This window comes from Polyodon spathula, chromosome 2 (assembly GCF_017654505.1).
Source record: "Polyodon spathula isolate WHYD16114869_AA chromosome 2, ASM1765450v1, whole genome shotgun sequence".
NCBI lineage: Eukaryota > Metazoa > Chordata > Actinopteri > Acipenseriformes > Polyodontidae > Polyodon > Polyodon spathula.
The window spans coordinates 33308271-33325239 of record NC_054535.1 but is presented as its reverse complement, the minus strand read 5'-3'; the positions used below and the strand labels follow the sequence as shown (position 1 = coordinate 33325239).

Sequence of the window (16969 nt, the reverse complement as noted above, 5' to 3'; positions counted from 1 at the left end):
GTACAATTTGTAGGCTTCATAGGAAACTATGTGGAGTGAGATGGAGTCCTATTACCTATAACACAGAAAATGAATGAGAAGAGGAAAACGTAGTCAGAGGGAAACTAAAGCCTGAAAACAAAAGAATTAACAGGAAATCAACAAGGGACTTGTGAAAATGTGACCACAGAAAGAACATGTATATGAAGCCGAAAGCAGTATGACCCATTACTTTTCTACTATAAAACCATTTTATAGGGGTCCAAGGTGTACATTACTGACTTCACATAGACAAGTAAAATATGCCTTAAAGATCAAAATATCAGTAGAACCTGCAGTGAAACTACCAAAATTATTGCTATTCTTTGAGCATTCTTACTTTTCTTATATGACAATATTTCACAAGTCTTACATCCACCAAAAGTTATCCCAGCTCTGTTTGATATGCTGTTAAAAGGATCCTTCTTCAGCTGTTAAACCACTTGCTATCTAAAGCTGTTAAGATCATAGGCTGAATCTGTCCTGTTGCATGATGGATATTATTTCTAATAGAAAAATGTGTGTCAGCATCAGAAATCTTCGCCCTGAAGCTTGACATGTTTAAACGTGCCATTCCAGACCACAATAACTGATGCAACTGTTTCACAACTGAGCAGATCCTGACATATGAAACTAAACTTTCAACTGAATTAGTCCATGTAGTGTCACCCATGCAGGCACTCATAACTGTGGATTGTCCCTCATTATTGGACCTTACTCAGACCCCCTCAAACCACGTTGTATTTCAATAATAATAATACAAAAAAAAAAAAGTGAGGGAGGATATTACTGAGAAAAGAAAAGTTTATAAACACAAGACACGTCTTATCAAGGGTTGAATAGTTCAAGAGTGGCAGTTAAAGGACAATTAGATTCAGTGGAGGAAATGCTGCTAAAACATGTTTAAGTACATTTCTTAGTTCTGTTTCTCACAGTAATTGTTCTGTTTTATCTCTTTGAAACTTGTTTACTGTTTATTTTAAACTTCCTGTATGTTTACTGGCATGATTTGTGGGCTGTCTGTATTCTACACTGGAACTGACTCATGGCTTTCATGTACAGACCTGTTAGCTATAACCCAGGTCTGAAGTACAGTTTATTTGAAGTTCACCAGGAACAAGTAAGTAAATTATTTGCATACAGTTAAAATCATAACCCAGTCTACTGTAAATCTATTTGTAAATGTGCACGGTAATATAAAAAATTGCCATGCTCATAACACATTTACAGTACAAGGACCGAGTAGGGTATCCATGCTCACTAATATAGTGGAATTTAGGAATAATGCTTTAGCTGCAAGACTTTTATATTATAAGAATTTTTTATTCTAGACTAAAACATAATAAAATTGCTGCTTACATAATTCTTTCACAAGAAAAAAAAATTGGTTTACTTATATGTGTATTGTTTTGTATGGAGACAATGGAGATGTCTATATAATGGAATAGTTGTTTTACAAGCAGTAATACAAACTACACAAACTGGAACATTAGCACACATTTAGAGCTTTCTTTTTCTAACACAGCTTTAATCTACATAAATTGGCCACAAATACATACTTGCTTATAAGAAGCACAGCATACTTGGCAAACAAATCAAATCCCAACCCTTTGAAATACCCTATGTTACTCTTAACATGATCTCATCCTGTGAATATGTACAAACTGGGATATAAATCATGGCTAAAGTGTCAGGCAAACATCTTCCTATTGTTCCCGAGGAATCGGTGGCTGAGATTTGGATTTCCTACTTGGGGGGCGCTAGACTGCAGGTTTGTTGTGGGTACAGTGATACCGTGTGAAATGCAAGCAGTCCTCATCGGGAGCGTTGAAAGAGGGGATGAGTAGAAGTTATCCTTGAACGTTGAGACGCATGAGCTGAAAGAAAACCTCCAGGGACATCCTGCTGCAGACGCTGCTGACCTCAGACAGTCATGAATGGAACAACCTGGTCAACCAAACGGTGAAATTAAACTGAAATGGCTAATATCATCTAAGATGTATGGATCAATCGCTCAGCAGCAACATGCACATACCCGTTGTTGAAACCCGATGCGCGCAGATGTCATTTTAGAAAACAGCTGGAGCTTTTACAAAACCGGTCGTGTGTGTCTGCGGTTCAGTGCCGACTCGTTGCGAGCGACTTGTTATACTAATGTATTGTATAATATGTGAAACAACTTTGCAAGATTACTACATTAGATTATTAAAATGGAAATACATTTAAAAGTGAATTAAACTGTTTTGTTTTGCTTTGTTTTTTTGTTTTTTTGTTTTGTTTTGGACTTAAAGCCATATCAGAGCTTTTATTATTATCGAGACTGAAGGATAGTGTAACAATATCAATCAAGTAATATTTTTTACCCACACAATTATTTTTAATCCACTGCATTCTATTAACAAAATAATAATTATATTGTACTTTGTATTAGGGGAAAATCAAGAGCTTCTTTTAGAAGAAGAAACTTGGGTTCTCCTCGAGCTCTATAATAAACATACAGCTTGCTGTGCCCTAGGGCAGTTTGCGACACCTATTCATTGATCCGGCTTATTTTTTGTACGTAGTCTTTGTTCCTTCACTGATTTGGACCTAGTTTACATGTATTTATGGATGTAATTATCCAAGGGTACCGCCCAAGGTCCCAGATTATTTGATTTCAGTGGGCTGACGGATACAGGGAGATGGCACCATGATCAGGTCCAGGTTTGTTGTGCTGGTTGCTTTAGTGGCTGCTACCGGATTGCGCTGCCTTGGCAGCGACGTCTCTTCATTACTTCTCCCATTCAACGACTGTCTGCAGAGCAAAGGAAAAGCAGGCTATTTCCAAGGCTCAATTGATGTTACCGAGTCAGGGGCACAGTGCATTAACTGGAATAATATCACTGGTTTTAAAGAGAGATACCCAGGAAAAGGTCTGGGCGATCACAATTATTGTAGAAACCCCGACAGCAGGATTAGGCCATGGTGCTTTTACAGAAACAATAGAGACCGAGTAGACTGGGGCTACTGTGACTGCAAACAAGGTAATTTATATTTTCAAACATTTATAATGACTGCAACAAATTAACGATTGTTTTATTATTATTATTATTATTTATTATTTATTATTATTATTATTATTATTATTATTATTATTATAAACACTGTTTAACACTGCTTTTCTTGTTAAGACGCTGCACAAAGTAAAGATATATTAAGTCTAATAATCAGAAATAAAACAATATTTATTCAAACATTTTGTTTTGGTCAAAAATAAAGACAACCAGGTTTGAGTAGACAAACATTTGTCTACACCTGCACCTGCTATAGACTTCAGCGTAAACAGACACATTGGAACAATACAATAAAGCAGAAAATCAACAATAGTTTATGCATAGCTTGTTTAAATTTATTATAACAACGTATACATTTTATTTAGCTATTTTTAACTATATGCATTTGTGTACTTTTCAGTCTATGACTCCAAAGCCCCATATTTCACTTGATGAAAATCCATTATTAATTTTGACCACACACACATATTTATGTATTTATTTATTTGGATCCTTGAATAACAGGAAATTGGCACTCCATTGCTAAATAGTAAGCAGATCTCCTCTGTCAAAGTAAGGGTGTTTAAAAAAAAGCGACTCTTGAGTTATTTAGTAGAACAATAGAAACTGTTTTATTATTATTATTATTATTATTATTATTATTATTATTTATTATTATTATTATTATTATTACACATACAATCCGCCCATTTTGAAATTAATGGGCTCACAAACAATATAAATGTGTGATTTGTTACTGGGAATGATGAAAATGAAGTGTTACTGGGAATGATGAGCAAAGATTCTTTAACAGTATCTGTTTCAGTGACAGCATTTGGGAGTTGTGTTATAATGTTTAATTGCAACAAGAAGAAGCTCACTTCACTTGTGTAAAACACCAGACTTGACCAAGCTGAACATCACATAACAAAACCCCTCTGTAATTTTGTAGGCAGTATGCAGGAATTCTGAGTGACAAGCCCTTTTAGGAATGTATAGAACACGCTGTAATTACAGAACTTTTGCAGCAGTTTGCTAACTGACAAAACTTTAAACTACACCTCCACCTCTTTTCCCCCTGTATATTTTACACAGCCTTTTTCATGTATGTTTTATCAATGGAATAGAAAGCGTGTCTGTAATAAAAAAAGTTTTGACCCACCAGGTTCAGTGCGCCTACATGGAGGCAGAACCAAGCTGGAAGGCACTGTTGAGGTTTACTTAAATGGAGTTTGGGGAACAATCTGCAGTAACAGCTGGGGGGATGAGGATGCAGCTGTAGTCTGTCGACAGCTGGGCCACGGGTAAGAAGTTTGACAAAGTATGAAATACAATCACTGCTTTGCTACTTTCGATAAACAAAATAGCTACTTACTCTGTTACATTTATTTATCAGCCTTTCAAATATGTGCTTTTTTCCCACCTTTTTTTAACTGCTGGGACTGATAACAACAGGCTCATACCTTTGTTACTGGGTTCTGCCAATTACTCAAACACAGTGTCTTTACATATGCCTGTGCCTGTATATCTACAGTCCTACCACAGCTTCCATTCTTGCTTTCCTGAACTTAAACCAACAGTAATACTGTGTGGCATCCTCTGTGTTATGGAAAAAAGAATGAACATATGTTATCCGTGACATTTTAATCCCTCTCCAAATCCTTTTTTGCTCTGTCGATCCACACTCTTGCCTCCCATGTAAAGGTAATTGCTCAATTTACCAGAAATGTCCGTAATGTGAGTTACCCTAGGCTGCAATCACTTTCTTTCAACAGGGAACACAATTTCCCTTTAATTTAACATTTCATCAAACTAATGAGAGTCATCAGATCAGGTTGAAAGTGTAATTAATAGTGGTTGTCTCAGGAGTTTATCAAGTTCCTTTGTAACGCTTTAACTTTAATACTAAAAGTAACAGTTTCCCATGTGCTGACCTGGTGCACTCAAGAACTACTTTGTACTGCTTAAGGTTTTAAGATCACAAACACAATTTACACCATTAGGCAAATAAAATAACAGGCTATTGTTATTATGGCATATTAGCTATCAAGCTAGTGTATTTCTATTGTATTGTGTTTCATTATCTTTTTGATATCTGTTTGAAGCAACAGCAATTGACATAGTTGTTATTTCCAGTTTTTTTTTTTTTTTTTTTTTTTATCGATGATATGGTAATATGATGAAGTAGTATTTGTTATGTGTCTACATTTGTACTCAAATGTATAAAACATGCAACAAAAATGTATAGTTTACCTTTCTTTTGAAGCTGCCTCTAATTATAGCAAAGCCCATGACTTTCCTTTGGGCTAAAGCTAAGGGAAGAGGTCAAAGGCTGCCAGACTGGACTAGCAGGATTTGCTGCTGTTCAAACAGGATGTGAAAGCAATTACTAAAGCTGTAGAACAGGTAGGATTGTGAGGAACTCAGTTGAAGTAATTCCTATTATTCATGGCTGTATGTCAGTGTCTTTACTTGCCACAGGCATGTTTACAGTTTACAGTGTTTATGCACTAAAGCATGATCACCAGCACCCCTCCTGCTAAGTTTTGCTTCTGTGTGCAGGTATAAAGGCAGGGCTAGGCAGGCGTCAATCTCCAGGTTCAGTTTGGTCCCCGTACACTGGAATTCTGTGCACTGTCGAGGGGATGAGGAGGATCTGCTGCAGTGCGAGAGGAAAGCATGGCACGGGGTCTGCTCACGGAGAGATACTGCAGCTGTCACCTGCACCCCTCAGGATGGTAAGAAAACAATTCTCCCTCTCCTTATTATAATACAAGTTTAAGTGCTGTGAACCTTCAGTTTCCTGAAATCAGCCTTTGAGACATTACTAGATCTACATTTTAATAAAATACACCAATATGTATAAGGTTGTTATTTAAGCTTAACTGGTTTATCATGCAGCCTCCATAACCCCTTAATGGAATTTTGACCTTATTATGTATAGTTGGGTGAAAAAGTTTGGCCTGACCATCATCCTAAAGAAGACCGAAGTGATGTATCAACCTGCCCCAGGTCAGCTATATATGCCATCTGTCATCACAATTGATGATCACATACTATCAGCTGTGGATAGCTTTAGCTATCTAGGTAGTATACTGTCCTGTGATGCTCTGATTGATGATGAGGTTTCCCTCAGACTAGTTAACGGTAGTACCGCTTTTGGTAGGCTCCACAAGCGCTTATGGGACAAAATAGGCATCAAAATTGAAACCAAATTGAAGGTGTACAAAGCTGTCTTATCATCCCTGTTATACACATCAGATACGGACCACATATAGCCATCATATCAGGAAACTTAATCACTTCCACCTTGGCTGTCTCAGGACAATCTTGAAGATACTAAGGCAGGACAGGATTCATGACACTGAAGTGTTAAGCAGAGCAAAAATGCTAGGCATTGATCCCATGATAACAAAGGCTCAGCTACAGAGGGTCTGAAATCTTGTGAGAATGTCTGACGATAGAACCCCTAAGAAAGTGTTCTATTCTGAACTGAAGCATGGAAAATGTTCAAAGGAAACAATGTAAAGACTGTCTCAAGGCTAACTTGAAGAAATGTGGCATTAGTGTAGAGACATGGGAGCATAGCCCTCGACAAACCAAAATAGAAATGGTGACTGTTAAGGGAAAAGTTGAGCATGAATCTCAACATATCCAGTATGCTGCTGACAAGCAAATAAAATGAAAGTTTTGTCAAAACCAGCCAATTTGCTCAAGTGACATTCAGTGTCCAGACTGTGTTAAGTACTTCTGAGCAACGATAGGATTTATTAGTCATAAGAGGGTTCATCGTCAAAACTCAAATATGAGATGAGGAAATCAGAAGGCTGTCACCATCGACAATGATGGACTACCCATCAAATGATTCCTTATAATAATGAACACAATTATTATCTTTTTTGTTATTCTTGTCAATACTCCAGCAATTAGATTTGGTTAAGACTTAAGGAGTAGACTGTGAAGAATATTGCTAAAGCAATAATGAAGTCTGAGACTACTTTGGGTCAAAATAGGTATAATAAGAGCAGAGCCAGTGCTGACTGTTACAGTTGTTATCTCAATTAATCAGCAATGCCACACAGAGCATGTTCAAAAAATGTATCTGTCACAATCTGAAGTGCAAATTGTAGTCTAAATTCTTTGTGCAGTTTCTGTTCCCCCATGGTATGTAAACATTTGAAATTTGTCTACAATACTTTGTGTGTCATGAAGTATATATCCGTTTAATTCCAAAGGTTAACAATCAATGTACAAGCTATACATGAATCATGAAGTAGATAAGAAAGTATTTGGTTATTTAAAAACAACTTTCTGTTTAATGATGAAGCTGTTAAGTTTCAGACTGGAAGCAGTAAATGTGGACTGTGTATCTTTGCTGCAGCGGCTGTGTTTGTTCCAGTGCGTCTGCTTGGTGGGAGGTCTGAACGTGAAGGGAGAGTGGAGGTCTATCATGCCGGACAGTGGGGTACCATTTGTGATGACCAGTGGGACGATCCAGATGCAGAGGTGGTGTGCAGGCAGTTAGGTTTTGGGTAAGTCACATTCACGTCTTGAGGTTTCATACACACGCACACCAATGGATTTCACTGTCCTGGGATTTCTTCAAATTAGCCTTAAAACTTGTCTCTGAGCAGTTTCTTATACGAATAAAATGAATGACAAACAAAAAAAATATACCTTATTTGGTATCACTGGATTCCCCGGGGATAATCTAGCAATACTGCTATGACAGTGGTTCCAACTTGTGGCCCGTGAGTAAACTCCAGGAGGGCCGCAAACAACTCCCAAAATTCAGTTACGCAATTGTTGCAAAAAACAATTTCTACACAATCACACGTTGTGCTACTAATATTACTAATCAATACAACAAATAGCTTTAGCCATGTGGTATATAATTACAAGATATGTATGTATGTAGTCTGCATTTTTCCCCTTTATCTGTTTTCTAATTTTTTTATTATGGTGTCACAAAGACGGCGGTAGTGGCTGACATCAGACCAGAAACAGGAACCAGGAAATAAACAAAGAGGTGGAGTTTTGGGGAAGCTGAGCACTTCCCTGCGCTCAGCATTTAATAAATTAACAGACAGTAAATAAAAAGGCTGTAACAAAAACAGCACATGGCACGTGAGGCCAAAATAAACAGACAAACAAAACAGACTAACACTTAAACAAACAGTACTCTAACAGACAAACACGGTGAGTCAAAACAACGGTTATATATTTTACTTTGTTTAGTTTTCTCGTTTTTAATTCTCTCCTCTCCACACCCGTTCTCCACTCACTGAACACACAACCCTGAGTGAGTGAAAACATGCTGCTTTTATGCAGCTGTACCAAGACTTGATTGCTAATCAATCATTCAATTGGAGTCGCGGTACAACTGCACGTGAATAATAAAGTGCAATTCCCCGTGCTCACATATTATTACATTTTACTTGCACGTGAAGTGCTGTGCAATCCTCGTGCCTAAATACAAGTATATATTTTACATACTTGTGTTACACAGACCCGTTTATATCCCGTGTACCAATGACTGTACACCAACATTAACACACAACATACAACACAAAATACACACAGGGGCATGGGTATGTTTATAAATTAACATACTGTATTTAAAGCTTCCTTTGATACAGTACCAAGCATTGCCTTCAAATCCACCATTAACTGAAACAGCTTTATAATGTGAAACAAATACTAACTAAACAACTTACACATTATGAAGACACATTTGTCTCGTCAACTTCTTTTTTTAGCCAGCATTATTTGAAAAAAACAAAAACAAATCTACATCTAGCATTCACATAAATGCACTGCTTTCTAACCTGTGCTTCACTGAACTTCAAGAAAATAAAAAACGGAATCTGGCTGTTCCAGCCTTAGGCTGTCCTAAATTTGTATCTTGACTTGTGAAGTGTACCGTAGTGTGAATGATCTATTTCAGCTCCATGTTATTATATGGGTTTACTCAGCCAGGTTTAATATCTTACAAAACTATACGCCAAAAGGAAATTCTGTTAACACTACTTCTGGAAATAATGTGTACAACCTGTTCTTGACGCTGTCATATTTATACAAAATGCTACAAATCCTACCAACTGTGTGCCACCAATCCTGTTTCAGCCCACAGGAGTGGTAAGTAACATCCTATACACTTTCCAATCATTTAAAAAAACATTTGAATTGCTTTCCACGAATCCCACCCACCTCATCTTTGTATTAATTGCATTAGAAATGGATAGATTAATTTTCTACAAGGTAACGGTAACGGTTGTGGAGACCAGCACCAGTATTTACATTTACTGGATCCGAGGATTACTCAAGCCACAGTGCATTATTTGTCAGGAGGTTTTGTCAAACAAAAACTCTTAAACCTGCACAATTGAGATGCCATTTATCTACAAAGCATTCAGAATGTGAAATAATAAACAACTTTAAACAAAAGAAACAGGAACTTTGTTATCAGCAACTTTCAAACTTTTGCTCTTATAACATTGCATACTTTTGTTTGCACTCTTATTCATTCCTTCCTTTTCCTGTCTCTTCGTATTATTCCCAGCATGCATCTTTCAATACTCCATTGAGTCTTTTGTAATTTTTCAGTCATTTTTGCATTGAGGATCCAGGCAGTATGCATTGACAAAGACTTTCCTCTTGAGGCATAAGTTTAGTTTCCCTTTAGAACCATGCTTAATCTTCCAAAGACACTCCAGCGCAGTTTTTGCTCTTCTGTTGATTTTGCATATTTGGTTCTCCTTGGCCGAAACTAACTGTCCTAAGTGTACGTGGTTATTGACTTCTTCAGGCTTGTTCCCATTGCCTTCAAATGCCTGTGGAGTGGTATATTTATGAACATGACTTGAGGCTTCTTTAGGTTTATTTTCAAACCCACTTTGATGCTAGCCTTGTATAGTTCTTGTATTCTTTGCCATTTTGTTTTTTTTTTTAAATAATTTTCTCCCAATTTAGAATAGCCTATTATATTTAGGCTCAGCTCATCGCTACACCCCCGCACTGACTTGGGAGCGGCGAAGATGAACACACGCTGTCCTCCAAAGCGTGTGCCGTCAGCCGACCGCTTCTTTTCACACTGCCGACCCACCCTGCAGCCACCTCAGAGCTACAGCGTCGGAGGACAAGGCAGCTCTGGGTAGCTTACAGGCAAGCTGTGACAGAAATACAGTTTCTTGGTTGTAAATCTCCCTCCTGACCTATGAGGGTGCTAAGCAACAAGAACAGAATTCCTTGGACGGGCTGTTCTGACAGTTCTTTCCCAGGGTCGGGAAGTCAGCCAGTCTGGAAGAAGGCGAGACTCTGTTGCAAGAACGTATTGACCCGGAAGGGAAACGACATAGCTGATGTAGATTGGAGAGGCGGTTACACTCATTTACCAAGGGGTCATGCGTGGCAGCATAAAAGGGGACAGAGAATCGTAATCTGTTCCTTCGCATTGGTTTGAATGGAAAATGCCGAGAAGCACTTTAACCAGTGCTTTCATCATAGGGGGGGTTGGCCATAACTCACCACGCTGTTTGAATACTTTGGTTAACAATCAGGCCTGATTTGGGCCAGCCCTGCCCAATATAAATATGACTAACTTTGGCCCTTACCATCAGATTGAAGTTGTCAGCACACAGGTTCTAGAGGCACATCATGCCACGATCAAAAGAAATTCCTGAAGAACTCCGGAAAAAAAGGTGGTTGATACTTATCAGTCTGGAAGGGGTTCCAAAGCCATTTATAAGGCTCTGGGGGTCCACCAAACCACAGTCAGAGCCATATTGTCCAAATGGAGAAAGTTTGGAACAGTAGTGAATCTTCCCAGGAGTGGCCGTCCTCCCAAAATCTCTCCGAGCAATGCGTAAAATCGTCCAGGAAGTCACAAAGAACCCTAGAACAACATCCAGGGATCTGCAGGCCTCTCTCGCCTCGGCTAAGGTTAGTGTTCATGACTCCATGTGACAAAGTGCCACTGCTCACTAAGAAGAACATGAATGCTCATCTCAAGTTTGCCAAAAAGCACCTGGATGATCCTCAAGAGTTCTGGAACAATGTTCTATGGACATATGAGTTAAAAGTGGAACTTTTTGGCCAACATGGGCCTCGTTATGTCTGGCGAAAACCAAACACTGCATTCCACAGTAAGAACCTCATACCAGTGGTCAAGCATGGTGGCGGTAGTGGCATGATTTGGGGATGCTTTGCTGCATCAGAACCTGGACGTCTTGCCATCATTGAAGGAGCCATGAATTGTGCTCTGTAACAGAGAGTTCTACAGGATAATGTCAGGCCATTCGTCTGTGAGCTGAAGCTGAAGCACAGCTGGGTCATGCAGCAAGACAATGATCCGAATCACACAAGCAAGTCTACATCAGCATGGTTGAAGAACAAGAAATTTAAAGTTTGGAATGGCCTAGTCAAAGTCCAGACCTAAACCCCATTGAGATGTTGTGGCAGGACCTGAAACGAGCAGATGTCACTGAGCTGAAGCAGTTCTGCTTGAAGGAGTGGGCCAAAATTCCTCCACGACGCTGTGAGAAACTGATCAATAACTACAGGAAGTGTTTGGTTGCAGTTATTGCTACTGAAGGTGGCATAACCAGTTACTGAGTCTAAGGGGGTGATTACTTTTTCACACAGGGGCATTGGGTGTTGCATAACTTTCTTTAATAAATAAATGAAATAAGTATCAAAATGTTGTGTTATTTGTTCATTCAGGGTCCCTTTTATCTAATATTAGATTTTGGTTGAAGATCTGATAACAATAATCAAAAATATGCAAAAATGCAGAAAATCAGACAGGGGACAAATACTTTTTCACGAAATTGTATATACATAGTTTTTCACAAAATACTATTTTGTTGCAAGTCCCTTTTGTGAACAAAAAAACAAAAAAACAATTTAATTTATGATACCATGGCAAAATGTTCAGTTTGATGTAAAAAGGGCCTATGATATAAAATCGCTATTCAAGGAGTTCCAGTCCTCATCAGAATAAATATGTGAGCTATTCTGACCATTAATATTTCTAGCACAATCAGCTATTTCATGAAAAGACAATAAATGAAAATGTGGACACTTGAGGCTGTCCTCATGAATCAGGGTCATTGTTCCTACGTGGTGCCATTAAAATGCTTAGACAGCGATCTGTCAGTTTAACAAGTTGCAAAGCTACAAAAAGTTACATAATTAGAAAATGACTGTGTTACAGATGCATGCCACTGGTTCGCTGTCTGAAAATAATGCCAACAATTGAAAATATCTGCCTTCTAATAATCCATAAATTATAGAGACTTTAAATAATTTTGTTGGAAACCCTTTAGAATAAGGATTGGAATTATTGTACCAGAATTCAGGTTTAACCATGGGGTAATTACCCTGCAAAGTACATGTTCTGTTTTGGTTCCCCACCCTAATTACTGGCAATAAAAGCAGGGCTTACATATCCAGATGCTTGGTAACATTTAGTATGCGAAAATATGTTAAAAAGGAGGGATATATAGATAGAGTCTACATTGAAACAGTAAAATAGTTATTATTTATAAGATTTTGTCAGCAACATGTTATGGTTTAAGTTGCTAATATCTGGCATTAAGATAAATGTATATATTTAAAATATAAATTGTATCGTTCCTTCTCTAGTAAAAGTGTCCAGTACAATTTTCATTTTAAATTATATTTTTAAAAAACAATCATTCAGGAGTTTTCTGTATGCAGCATTATATTTTACCGAATGTTAAAATACGTTTTCTGAATAAGGCCTCCTAAGTAGGCGGCAAACACAAGTACCTGCGATATAAGAAAAAGCGATTATTTTGTTTCTGTTCACTAACAGGATCAAAGTTGCTAGGTTTATTTATTTTTTAACCTGGTTTTCATTATCCTCATTTGGAATGCTTTCGTCCAAAGCTGTTTTTTCATCTTTTTTGCACCATTGCTTTCACAGTGGTGTAGCAAAAGCATGGAGCCAGGCCTACTTTGGGGAAGGGTATGGACCCGTGCTCCTGGATGAAGTGCAGTGTACAGGGAATGAGCTGTCTATAGAGCAGTGCAGCAAGAGCCAGTGGGGAGAACACAACTGTGCACACAAAGAGGATGCAGGGGTCTCGTGCACTCCTCTCACAGGTAGGGGGCCACTTGGGCTTGAGGCTGAAGTTAAGTAGCCCATGCTGATGGCATGTGAACTAAGCTATTTGCTTATTATAAAGGGTAAACAATTTGTTTATTATATAAAAAGACTATGTTCTGTATCACTGTAACTATTTTCAAGTGGGTGGCATTGAAGAGCAGCTTGCATATTTTAGAAGGCTGGATTTTTGTGTGTGCATGCGTGCGTTCGTGCATGTGTGTGTGGTTAGTTGATCTAATTACAAACACCTGTGGCAACCATAAAAATCATCTCCTTACTTTACTACAAGCATAAGATGTAGTGGTGTTAGGAATTGCTTTTATGTGCACAAGTTCTTAAAATGAATAATGTCTGAATAGTCCCTGAGATCTTTCAAAAATATAATTTATGTGAATTTACTGATACACTATATCAACTGAAAGGTGTCTGGAAATTAAAAAAAAACAATAATAATTCTTATTCTAGATGGTAGCCTGCGTTTGGTGGGTGGAGTAGGAAGCCACGAAGGACGTCTGGAGGTGTACTATAATGGGCAGTGGGGCACTGTCTGTGATGATGGCTGGACAGAATCTAATATCCAAGTTGTGTGCAAACAGCTGGGATTCAGGTACAGTGGCCTCTCTGACAGACAAGATGTAAACCATTATGCACCAATTACTATACATGCCATGCTTTGTAATGTGGAAACCTGTCCATTAGGAATCAAAATTGCTTAGTCGTTTATTAATATATGTAACGAGAAGAGTACAAGTGGTAGCAAGATGATAAACAAACAGCAGCAGAAACGTACAAACTCAAGTAAATCATTAAACATGGTTTAGTACATAATAATAGAGAATGAAAACATAAGAAGTAATTGACTAATCAAAACAATGAAAAAGAATTGAAGCAATCAAAGAATTGAAAAGAAAAGTTCACAACACATCCCAAATGCTTCTGCATCTGACTGGTTGTATTGTGTGTGTGTGTGTGTGTGTGTGTGTGTGTGTGTGTGTGTGTGTGTGTGTGTGTGTGTGTGTGTGTGTGTATATATATATATATATATATATATATATATATATATATATATATATATATATATATATATATATATACACACACACACACACACACACACACCCAGGTATGTTGAGGGTTCTGTGCAGCCCCATTTTGCAGTGGGTACAGGGCCAGTCTTCTTGGACGATGTGAGCTGCTCAGGGAAAGAGTCCTCTCTGGTACAATGTGGAAGAAGAGAATGGAGAAAGCACGACTGCACTCACCAGGAGGATGTATCGGTTGTTTGCAGTCCTGACCAGGATGTCAATGGCATTCCATCCAGTGAGTATAACCTACTTTCTACTCCTGTATACCAGACTGATTCAGTATGTTAATTAGGGAGTTTTCAAGAAGACTTTTACTTTAGAATGGGTCATTTGAGCACTTTGACCGGATGCTCACTGTTTAGACTGAAAAAAAAGAACCACAGGGATTTACATTCACATTCATGTAGATTTTCACTTTGTCATGTACTGTCAAGGCTTTACATACAATAATAACTGATCAAAGAGATATAAGAAGTATTAGCCCTGGGCATTAGAAAGACCAAATCTATCAACTTAATCAGATAAATAAAAGGTTTAAATTGATAAAAGGCCTTAAGAGCGTAAAAGCTGCATACCAAAATAAAAATCTATATATGGCAAAATATGATTTGCTTCTATTTCCGCACAGTCCCAATATTCACTCTTCCAGCAACATAATCATAATCAGTTTTTGTGATTATTTATTGTTATATTTCAGTGGACTATCCGTTATACAAGCTATGCAGAGAGGAAGAGAGAGAATAAAGCAAGGAGAATTTGAAAAATGATACATAAATCAATATTCAACAAAAAGATAATGGACTAATGACAGGAATCTGTTCTTAGTGTCCTCTCTCATATAAATCATATTTTAAAGGTGTACCCAATGCAGCTGATATGCACTATTCAAAATACTCTCTTTTTATTAACTTTTTTGTGAACCTCTTTGCTAAAAGTTGTTACAGGTACTCATTCATTGTAAGCACCCAGACCTTCCCCTGATTTGTTAGTTTCTTATCCGGTTATGAATTAATAAACTCTTTAAGAGCCTGTGCCTCAGTATGTTACAATGTCCTTCATGTGGTTCAATACAGATGCATCTACTACATTAGTTCTCTTGTAGTTTTTATGACAGCAAAGGCAGATATTACTAAGCAGCTGCCAAAGCAGGAAAAATCATAACAGTGAATAATAAATATATGTCTATTTAATATGGTTATTTTAACGCAAACTACAAGGACCAGACTCAAGACTTTCAGACAGAATTAAGTGGTGACTTTATAAAAGAGTGAGCTAACCCTGTCTTTTTTATGATATGCACACTGTTCCAGGTTTATTCAGTGTAACACGTTGCTCAGTGATGAATGCTGTACCAAAGGAACCTTTGTAACTTAAGCTTTAGGGGTGGTAATAAACTGGCAAACATAAATCAATCTGCTACAGGGTGGAAATAATACATCTGCACTGGGTTTGATGCTTGAGAAGGCTGGAAAGAAGTTGATAGATTTTTTTAATTAGAGGGTTAGTCTACAACCTAATCTCTAGCCCCCTGCTTTTCACCTCCAGAGAGTAGAGCGACAGAGCAGAGAAAAGTACAGTTTGCATTCTGGAAAAGAATGAAGAACACCACAGCGCATATATCAAGTGTAGTTGTATTTTTTTCAGATGGCTGCAACCAAATGTCTGGATGTAATCAGTCATGATATGTATGGGTTGTCATCTGAAAGAAAGTAAATTATATTGTAATTCAAAGCAGTTTTCTGTGGAGTGCAGAAATGACTACATATACAGCCATGGCTTCCAGTGGATGGATCTTTCTGCCTAGTCGGGCCCACATGCAGAGAACCCAAAAGTAAAAGAAACCTAAAAGATTGAGAATGATTACACCATTCCGTTGGTATTTATTCCAACGTACTGCTGGCTGGTATAATTTAGATACCTAATACTGCAATATGTGAAGTCATAGATAAAGAGGACTTTATCTGGAATGTGGAAAATGCATTATGTCTGGTTACTTTACATTCTACTGGACTAGTAAACCTGTTACATATCAAATTATATTTCTTTGAAACATGAGAATCCTAAACGGAAAACATGCATGGTATAGAACTGTGTCCTCACTACTTGGGTTTACTGATTTTATCAACTGATAAAATGAATTTCATACAGAATTAATTCATGAAGTTAAACTAAAAGGAACTGAGTATCCCTTAAGCTTCAATTACCAAGCCAAAATATTTTCAGGATGGCACTTTAATTCAGGATGAGCTCACGTCCCTTTAAGATTTAAAAGGACATGTGCAAGATAAGCTCTTAAATTGGTTAATACCCTCATCAACCACTCAGAAAAAAACAAGAAGTATAGTTGTCTTTATGCTGCACGCAATGAAGCATCTGCTTTCGCATCGAGAATGAAATCGGAGATGCTCTGGATTTTAAGATGGCTGAATGCATACACATGTTCTTATGTAAGGCAATACTGAGTCACAGCCTTTCCAGGTCATATTATTTTTGGCCTGTTGACATTTTCGTCAAAAACAACATTATAAGCTAAAGATTGGATAAGGGTCTGAAAACTGCAATGTGTTCAACGTGTTTGGATGGTGTGGCACGGAAACTAGTTGCAGAAATTAAAGACAAATAACTTTAATACACTGTAAGTTTGCAGATTACTCTCAGTTGCATAAGAATTCATTACCTTTGCTACTGCAGTCCTAAATCAA

The 16969-nt window shown here is 37.7% G+C and overlaps 1 protein-coding gene across 3 annotated transcripts in view; it reads left to right on the top strand.

The window, feature by feature from the left end:
- Positions 1 to 1822: 1822 nt before the first annotated feature.
- Positions 1823 to 16969, top strand: part of prss12 (serine protease 12) — a 26643-nt gene continuing 11496 nt past the window's right edge. For 2 of the 3 annotated variants that reach the window (XM_041220007.1, XM_041220024.1), the window contains exons 1-7: positions 1823 to 3041; positions 4216 to 4354; positions 5613 to 5788; positions 7432 to 7582; positions 13000 to 13178; positions 13648 to 13789; positions 14306 to 14502. In XM_041220007.1, the coding sequence (XP_041075941.1) occupies positions 2708 to 3041; positions 4216 to 4354; positions 5613 to 5788; positions 7432 to 7582; positions 13000 to 13178; positions 13648 to 13789; positions 14306 to 14502 (1318 nt within the window). In that variant the 5' untranslated portion in view covers positions 1823 to 2707. The remainder of the gene's footprint in view (positions 3042 to 4215; positions 4355 to 5612; positions 5789 to 7431; positions 7583 to 12999; positions 13179 to 13647; positions 13790 to 14305; positions 14503 to 16969) is intronic. The other variant, XM_041220017.1, reaches the window with a different exon arrangement.